The sequence below is a fragment of the Rhipicephalus sanguineus genome, chromosome 6 (genome assembly GCF_013339695.2).
Source record: "Rhipicephalus sanguineus isolate Rsan-2018 chromosome 6, BIME_Rsan_1.4, whole genome shotgun sequence".
NCBI classification, from domain to species: Eukaryota; Metazoa; Arthropoda; class Arachnida; order Ixodida; family Ixodidae; genus Rhipicephalus; species Rhipicephalus sanguineus.
The window spans coordinates 61707454-61717347 of record NC_051181.1 but is presented as its reverse complement, the minus strand read 5'-3'; the positions used below and the strand labels follow the sequence as shown (position 1 = coordinate 61717347).

The following is a 9894-nucleotide window of genomic DNA, read 5'->3' as shown; positions in this document are numbered from 1 at the left end:
CAGCTGCTTTGTCTGTCAAGTAATGCCATCGGATATATAGTCAAAAGGAAGCATATGGCAGAATGGCCTTCATAGTCCACTGGCTTTTTGATATTGACACCAAAAAATACAAAGGGTCACTATCTGAGCAGCATCGAGCGCCCCGTTCACACTGCCTGCTGTGCACTTTATAGCAAGCAAAGTCTGAAGCAGCTTTGCATCAAATAATGTGGTGTTAAATGCATGCATTGCATTAACTACAAAATAAACTGTATACAGATTCACTTCAAATAAATTTTATTATAATGAGAGCTTACTTTATGAGGCAGTAGAATGTACTCATTATGGCACTGTATGTTACAGAAGTCGGCAAAGTTAAAAAAAAGAACTTGACAAGGGCCCGTGTAAGATGCTTGGCAATGTAACATGCATCGGAATGAAGGAAAGAAGACTACTTTTTAAGGGCTCGTCTTTCTTTGTTAGACACAATATTAATGAGAACTAACAGACAATAATGCCCAGGGCATTACTGGGCATTAATGTCCATGGCATTATTAGGCATTAATAATGAGTCAGAATGTAATTCAATCGAGACACAAAAAGGCGTTTTTGTGCGTTCATATTTTTCGAGCTGCACAGCATCGAAGACCGTGGCATTAAATGCAGGCATGAACAGGAGGTACCAGTTGGAGTGTCCTTGACACCCCTTCACCATCTCAACTTTGTATCGTACAGTTGTCTTCACGTACAGAGGGCAACGTCAAGCACTTTGTGGTGATCAGCAACACAGTTAATTAGACGGCACACAGGCACTGTTGTGCGTATCAGTGGTGTAGCCAGGGAGTGGACCAGGAGGGCTCAACCTCACTCACCCAAAATTTTTACATTTTTTATGTGCATATATACGCGTGCACACACACACACGAACACAAATAAAGGAGGGTCATTCTAAACAGATGTTCAACATATATTCGTCCGACTCTTTAGACGAAAATAACAGAAATCAAAATCTGACATACAAACAGGTATACCACATTGGACACGGGCGTACCACGAGCGAATGTAGCACACCATCACAAAATCATCACCGCCACGAATAAGATAGATGCCCACGTACAAACAATAACAACATAAATGCTCAACTAAAGAATGGTGCTGAGGCTGTTTTGACTACCGAGCATCTATCCTGGATCTATCTTTTTACACACATGCTAAAGCATACCATGCTTGGCAAGTGCAGCACTATCATCACACAGTTTGCTTCCACGGCCAAACGGGTATGCCACGCTTTCACTAAATCACCGAGGTTGTCACCTTCATCACACTGACCATTAACTCGGAAGGGCCTGACCATTCCCGCATGAAAGGTCTGTTCCTGGATACACATATGGAGAAAGCTGAAGCAACTGAGACACTGCCTACTTACTAAGAGCATAACACTCTCAACACTCGCAACAGCAGGAGAGGTGTAGAGGGCACTCGTGTTCGTTGAATGCCCGGTTTTCAGGAACACTCAATGATTTGCCAAACGCTCCTGAAAGGGATACCTACATCTGGTAGGCACATTAAATGCTGCACATGCTCTCGTTGTAACTACGCCAAATTGTGCGTAAAAAAAAAAGAATCGTGTCTTCACCACCTCTGTGCAACAGGCCTGGCTGATTAGCCCGCCTTGATTGTTGGATCCATGGGCTATATCATCGTTCATTGCTAGACTTTCCGCATGAATGAAATTTGTTCATGTATCTTTGACACCGTATTTTACTATGCCTAAGGGCAAACTATCGAAAACAAACAAAGAAACAAAAAAAGAACGATAGAACTCCTAGCAGTCAGCAGTGATCTGCCACTGCAGTTTCGCACACTGGCCCTTAGCTAGAGAGATTAAAAGGAAAAAAAAAGCTCTACTCAAGGACAAGAATGACCTTACACATTCTTTCGGGGCAGCTACATTTGGTTTACGCTGGAAAACGGCTCTGTGGCAAAAGTGGTGCAGTATACGTGCTCTACTGCAAGTGGTCATGTAAAGCTGAAGTTGTCTTATACATGAGAAGGTCTAAGGCAGTGGTCTCAAAATATGGCATGGCTGCATTGGTTTGGAACTTTATACGAAAGGGGACGACACCATTAACCGAAGCTACAAAGGTGCTGCTAGTATTACCATCAGTGAGCATGCGCAACTCCTGGATAGACCCGTCACCGAGCAACAAATACAAGTCTCTTTGAACGAACAAATCACGATGCAGCCAAACGGTATCACCGGTTTGGATAAGTTGTGAGAATAATGGAAGAATGCAAGCTCATCCTTCTCGGCTTCAAACGCAATACACAATACAGGACACATCAGAACGTGGTGGTAAGCATAAGCAATGGCTGACCACCATTGCACATGCAACTGTACTAGGCTTTGCAAATGGTTCGCTCTTTCCACTATGACGCACAACACACATGTGACGGATGTTTACACAAAAGCACGAAAAGATAACCAATGGACATCAACGAGCATCACCGGGCTACTACACGTGATAAACAAAAATATATTTGCTAGGTCGGGAGGTTGCAGAACACGGTCGAACGGTGCGTGGAGGCACGGAGGCAGACAAAAACGAAATTCGCTGCGTGGACCACCACACATTCCGAGAGAAGAGTCCAGTGGAAGGACTAGCAAGTCCGAGGATCCTGCTGAATACGATGCAGATGTGTGACTCACTTCGCGGGAAGATGCGCCGTGAAATGACTGCTCCAGGCGACTTCTGCGCACTTCACACACTGTATTGGGCACTAACTCGAAATGTCTTGACAACAATGCGCGCCTGGTCAACCGTCGCACACAGTCAAGAGTCTGCCATGGGACAATGCAATCAAACCACTCTTCTCAAGTCAAGCTCCAGCCGAAGCTCATGAGCACAGTATGAAACAAACATAATAATAACAAAAAAGACACGTCTACTTATACATCACTTTTCACTGGTGTTTCAGCCTCAAAGCCACATCTTTGGCCAAGAAAATGGGTGAACCTGTGAGCAGATCCGAGCAGCAATGTCCGCTTCTTTAAGAGAAGAAGGTAAAGTGACGCCATCCGTTTGAGAAGGCCGTCTGAAGGCCGAGAAGGCTCCTACTTTGCCGGAGGTTGACGCCAGCCACCGAACGCCTTCTCGACCTCTCGCGCCCCCTCCAAGCAGAGGTGGTCCTTGAAGAAGCCGGCCACCACTTGTACGCCGAGTGGAGTGCCCGTGGTCGGGGAGATCCCAACGGGACACTGGCACGCCGGGTAACCAAGCACGTTGAAGATGGCCGTGTAGGCATAGTTGAATGGTTTGAGCATCGGCTGATAGTGAAAAGGCGCCGGCTCGGGGTGCGACGGGTAGACGAATATGGCGGTGCCGGCTCCGAGAAGCGTGTCGAGACGGTCTCGCAGCGTGTCGGCCCGTGACAGGACGCGCGTGAGTGCCGGGTGGCCACGCTTCGGAGAGAGCCATTCCAGCAGGCAGAGAGCGAGGGCGGGTAGAGTGTGCGGTGAACGGCGCAGCATCCAGCGCACGAGTTCGCGCCATACGCGCACTTTCCCCTGCAACGAGCACAACAGTGCGCATAAATTTTACTGTGCAGACAACACCTAAAAAAAAGGGTCACACAGAATGGTTTATGTATTGCACGCAGTGCTTTTGAAGGAGCAGTTATTAGCCAGCTTGTAGGTGTATGGCAACAGCAACAAAAATTACAACCCAATGTTATGGCTTACCAGGTACACAGTTGGCCCAGACATCTGTAGTTCAGCTGTGCATAAAGGTGTGGCTAGCTTCACTAGAAACAATGCAGCTCTTCAGAACCAAACGTTCGTCTAAACTTTGTGTCTTTACTATGCTCTCATTACTTTTCAGAACCTACACACAAAGTGTGACTGCCACTTCCTCTTTAAAGAAAGTCATCATAACCAATATCATTATCGTCCAATACTATCTCCATTGCAATACGGAGACCTCTCCAAATGATCTGCATCCATCGCTGTCCTGTGCTATATTCGGCGACAACCCTCTGTGGCAATGGAGCAAAAGCTATGGGGGTGGAGCTAACTGCTCTGTGTTACTGTGCCAAAGTAGTTCCCGATGAACTGGTTTCGGTTTCAGTATCGGCGTGACAGATACACATTTGCTACAGTTCATTTCTTCACATGTGCTCCGTGGTTGAGTGCGTTGAACCACTATCACCGAGAATGCAGGCATATTGGCGACTCTTTCCCTACGCTTTGTTTCCTTCTAACCAGGGTAACACTAGGAACCTCCGCCTTGAGCCGTGCGACAGTACGCTCGCTTACGCCGGTAAGCTAGACAACCGAACGAAATGCAGAAACGATGGAGGGTCCCGGTTGCGTCAGTATCACTTGGGCGTACACGCTGCAGACCACTTCCATCGTTTTGTCTTGACAGCTTTTGGTTCTCGAGCTTCTTGAAAATCTTATGCGGCGAATGAAGTGGTGAGCTACCGGAGGAAAAAGACGTCACTGACGAGGAGGCCATTTTTTTTTTCTGGGGGGAACCTATGCGACGTCAACGGAGAACGCCGCAACCAAAAAAGCCCGCAAATCTAAAAAATAATGCTGTATACCCAGGCAGCACAGCACATTGGTCCAATATTGTTTATACGTTGGCAAACGATGGCCCAAAGATTGCCCATACAAACCACTATAAAACCAATGTTGGCAAGCCAGCATACAAGGATGCCAATAATGGTCCATCTATGCCAGCCAACATACAATATTGGTCGTGCCATTCTTTGAGGTTGGCAACAACGGTCCATGGTTGCCGATGTACATACAATATTGGCAGAACCAGGCCGTATGGATGGCAATATTGGGCCAGCTTATCCATTGGTAAAACAATATTGGTTAAGTAATGGCAGTAGATCGGATATATTGTCCAGTCAATCTGACTGGTTAAACAATATTGGACGGCCAATGCTACGCGCCGGACAATATTATCCAGACTTACACGTTGTCACTCCAATGTCTTAAACACTGGCAAGCATATGCATGATATGTCGGCAAGAATATTTTTTTTTCCTTTTACCATCACTGAGTGAAGGTTAGCCCGAATCGAGCCACCACCTGCGCATGCACGCTAATATGAAAATCGCTTTGTCCGGCATCCAGCGCACCTCAAAGAAGATTTCTGGTTACTTATCACGTTGCTTTATTCTACAAATATTCTACAAAAGCCCCGCGTTACACGGCGGCGAAGGCATCACGCCGTCCAACTGGGAGGCTGCATGTTTTTACTAGCCCCGGACTCGAGAACAGCTAGCTATGGGCCGTCCAATGGGCCCGCGACGCAAAAGAGACTTGGTATTTCTGTTCCGACGTGGGAGCGGCCCGGTCGAGTCCTAATCCGAAACATGCTCTGAACCCATTCCTTATTACGTATAACAACGCGATTGTAGATGACGACCCCGCATTTCTGAAAGCCAGCGGCCGTTTCGGCCGTCCGCGAGTGCCGTTTTCGCTCCTTTGCATCGCATATTTGCGGCGCTTCGCGCTATATATATATATATATATGACCGAATTAACGAGAGTTCGGTGCCATTAAACAATAAACATGCTTGGCGGGACCAGAGAACACGTTGTAATTGTCTGATTTTCCGAAATAATGATTGTGGAATTAACGAGCTTTTACTGTATAAACATGGCAAAAACAGTCCATTGCTGTCAGTCAACAAACAAAACTGGAAATTCCATTCTATAAGAAAGGGAACAATGGCGCACACAGGGTCTTGATTTTTAAGTTGGCATTTAGTGTGGCACAAAATATATCCTTAACAGTTGGACAAAATTTGTTTTAGAGATGTTGAGCAATGTAAAATAAGTACCAAGTTTTCAAGTGAGTTTCGTGCTGCTGGAAATACATCTATGAGAAAGGAAACACAACACAACATCTCACTTAGCAATGCTTGTTGAAAGTTAATTGTGTGATACAGCCAGCGTACACAACGCAACTGTATAAAAAAAACCCTGCCTTTACATTGATTGAAGCTATAGAATTCTAGTGTGCTTCGCAATGGGCCTCTGCGCTGGTGCGCCTTTAGCGCACGCGCACCGAAATTTTTCTGACGGCGTTATTAGCGGCGAACAATCAAAACATTTCATGTCACTTCAACCACACCACGTATTTTTGTGTTTGCTACACGACTGGTTGGATTACAGGATTGTAACTTCTTTGTGTGCGTGCTACAGCGACGTGCTGTCCAAGACTACAGTATCGCCCGCGGAATCCCCAGATGAGCGATGAGTTATGTTTGCACTCTCAACGCTTCATGCAACCAGACGTGTTCACTTCGAACAAATGTTCTCGGTGATCGGGAGGCCGGAGAAGCAGCGCGACGCCATGTTTTGCTCAGAAATTTTACGTCCTTTCCTTCCGGCAGTTGCGCGGGGGTGGCTGGTCATAAAACACTTGTCACTTGACGGCTGCTCCGCCCACGACGGTTCAAAGTGGCTCCGGGCTTTCAATGCCTTAGAAAACGAGAGGGTGGGGGGTGAGGAGATCGCGGGAGACGACGGCACCTCGGAAGATGCGTACGCGTTTCGGCCCTTTCTGGCCGGCGGCTATTCTTCGTCAGTCACTGGTGGTTACTTTCCCTCGTTCGGGCTCCAAGCATCGGCGGGCGCCGCGCGCGCGCCCCTCAGTATTCAGTCAAGAGTCATCGGGAAAAAACGAAGTCGGATATCGAGACAGGATGCCGCGATTCTATGGATACGGAGATTCGACGACGATGCCACAGTGAGAAGGCAGCTGTCCTGTTCTTCATCGGACTTGATTGTTTTGACTTTTGAAAAGCGATCCGCAGATGAGCGCCGATGTGTCCTGACAAATCGCAAACTTTCCGCCGGATTTTTGTGTACGTATCGCGTTCAGTAAGTCGTTTCGTTCCTTAGTCGCATGTTACTTTCCGTGTTTTTCGTACGTGAAATATGTGCTGCGTTTATTAACGTATACATTACCGCGGACTTTCTCTAAAATTGTTACTTTGTGAATACCCATGTGGTGGGCTTTGCTGTGCGCGTCGAAGCAGGTTAGTTAAGTCCTCGCCCTTAGCGATGTTTCAGCATTTGCGTTTGTTGTTTTGTTCTTTTATCGCGTTGTCGTGCGCCAGCTAAATATCTGTTTTTGATTTGCCCTTCGCCGCTCGTTTCGCGCAAAGAAATGATGGATCTGTAACACACAAATTTTCATTAGTTTTGAAGTTGTTGCAGTCTTTCAAGCTCTTGCCGCAGTTACCTTTTAATTAACAAATAGGCTATGAACATTCCGGTAGTTCAAGATGGTTATAGATTTCATCTGTGTCGAATGTCTGTTCGCATGTAGATGTTCATTTATTTCATTTTGCATTACGCTTCGCTTTTCACTCATTTCCTTTTGAACCTTCGGTGAACTGACAACATAAATAAGCGCTAACAGGGAGGCTGTGTGTGTTTGTGAGTGGTCCCGTTTCCGCGATTTCTAATATTAGAGCGTTATTCAAGGTAATTAGTGTAGGTTCTGTGCAAGCGGTCAGCAGAACAAAGCGTGAAATGCGAAATTATTTTCAATACTTGCAGTATCTTTGCCATATGTATACATGCAGAATAAAGTTGTGTGTACTCTCAGCTTTTCTACGCTGATTATCCCTGCTGCTTGCCAAAAAGCAAAAGCGTGGGCAACATGCATTTATTTACGTGCACAAAAATCTACCTCATGTTAAACTACACATTCAGTGAAAAATGTCGTAAAGATGTTGACATAGCCAACAAAAAGGCTGGCAAGAACCAGTGTGAAACGCTGAAAAAGAAAGAACGATGGTGCAGCCAACGATAAAGGCTGGCAAAAAACATTGGAGCTGCCAATGTTTATACAATGTTGGCGATACGTACGACGGACAATGTTGGCTACAGCCATCCTTGCCATTATTGGCGATATGTTGGACGGACAATGTTGGCTCCAGCCATCCTTGCCATTATTGGAAAATCATTGGCATCCAATATTGGACCAATGCACATTTAGGTGTAGCAAACCCCCAAAAGCCAACGCAGGACCAATATTTCTGCCAATGTTTACCAACGTTGTTCCGAGATTGGTCCAATGCCGGCGTGCTGCCTGGGTATTGTATATTGTGGATGCGCCTTTGATCAGTCCAGATCTGCTTCACGATCAAAAGTTGAGTGCACATTTCGGATACATGCTTACCTTGAGCAGTGTCAGTTCCGCAGAAAAGGGCGGCACAGCTGCAGCAGCGAGCCTTGCGGTGAAGATTTGGGCCGAGTACCGGAACTCTTCGAGGGCCAGCTCAACCACCGTGCTGCCGTGCGTTTCACGAAAGTAACGGACCACCTGTGCAAACAACAAGGGCATGCATCGGTCTACATTTGCACAAAGCAAGTGTGAGCAACTGAGGTGAACAAACATATCGGGAGCGCAAATTTGGCCATTTTAAATGCGTGCCTGTTAAGCTAGAGCAAGCGGTGATTACTGAAGTCTCATATCTCTAACTGCTTTTACATGTGCCATACAGAGGCACGTGCAAGGTTCCCCATTGGAAGGGGTCAAGTTTCGCCGCAGCATCCACTCCCATCACAATCGCCGCATCCATTACAAAAAAGCGATGTGCTGCAAGACAAGGCAGCAATTCAAGCGAGGTGCCCAAGCAACCCACCTTGCGCACGGCGTCTTTCATCTCGGGGTGGACAGGTGTGCAGAGGGTGCCGCCAAGATCGTCAACCATGTAGTACACTGTCACCTTGGACCAGTCCACCTGCAGCAGATGACGATGACATCAGGTCTGTTGTAGTGACTGACAGATGAGGTTCAATGTCCCAAAAGCTACACAAGGAATTAGACAAACGCCTTGCGGGAGGGAGCAGCCTTCACATTCATTTCAACCACAAAGGTTTCCAAGTGCAACAAGGGTTTTTGCATTCTGCTCCCCACTACAATGTGACAACGGCAGCGGGGAATCAAACTTAGGATGTTGTGCTCAGCATCAGGGCACAAAAGCCGCTCAGCCACATTGTGTAAAAGGCAAACATCGGGTACTGGCACAGTGATTCTCTCTAGTAACAAAAATATTTAATGCTACTTTTGTTGTTTATGCCATCTTAGCACTTAGAGCAAGTGCAAAATGTGCACAAAGCGCAGCATAAACTAATGAGGAATGGAAGCAGAGGAAGGGGGAGGTCAGGCAGAGATGAGTCATTGTTTTATAACAGTGTCACACTGTCACTTCTGATCACGACCGGGCCTGATCTGGATCGAACTTCTTTATCGTGAATGGCTCCTTTACGTTTACTGCAAAACAAAGCCAATCACTGTTGAGAAATTTGACCCTAGTCGAGCTTAATCGCGATCAGCAGTGTACCGTGTGACACCGGTATTAGTCAAAGTTGGAGAAAGGGGTCATGTGGAGCAACAAACCACACGCACATGCGAACTACAGTAAAAATGTTGCAATGCTTGAAAATCCACATTATATGATGAAGTATTACCAGAAATGTTATTGCTGGCTTCATTAGGGAGTTTTACCTTGCCCATAAACTTAACATTTGCGGAATACAGATGAACCCCTTTATGAGAGACACGCACCTGGAGTAGTTCTCGTACCTTATACGAGGTGTCCCTTATAATGCAGAGTACCATGTTCTCATTTTCTGATAAACTTCTCTTTCGATGTTAGGCACAGTGGTGTCTCTCACAACCAGCTGTCTCTCACATCAGTGTGTCTTATAAAGGGGTTAAACTGCATCAAGAATGCTATTATCTAACACTGCAGTGACTTTCACATTCTACTTTAAAGGAGTGGAGACACAAAAATTCAAACACAATTTGAACGTTACATTGCATGGATGGGAACATAGAGGTGCCATCTGTACAATATCAGCCACAAATACAG

General features: G+C 46.3%; 1 protein-coding gene across 1 annotated transcript in view; it reads right to left on the bottom strand.

Moving 5' to 3' along the window:
- Positions 1-1472: 1472 nt before the first annotated feature.
- Positions 1473-9894, bottom strand: part of LOC119395824 (fatty-acid amide hydrolase 2-A-like) — a 32356-nt gene continuing 23934 nt past the window's right edge. Inside the window, exons 6-8 of the mRNA XM_037662832.2 lie at positions 8662-8760; positions 8196-8339; positions 1473-3547 (exon numbers count right to left, since the gene is read on the bottom strand). Coding sequence (XP_037518760.1) covers positions 3095-3547; positions 8196-8339; positions 8662-8760 — 696 coding nt within the window. The 3' untranslated portion in view covers positions 1473-3094. The remainder of the gene's footprint in view (positions 3548-8195; positions 8340-8661; positions 8761-9894) is intronic.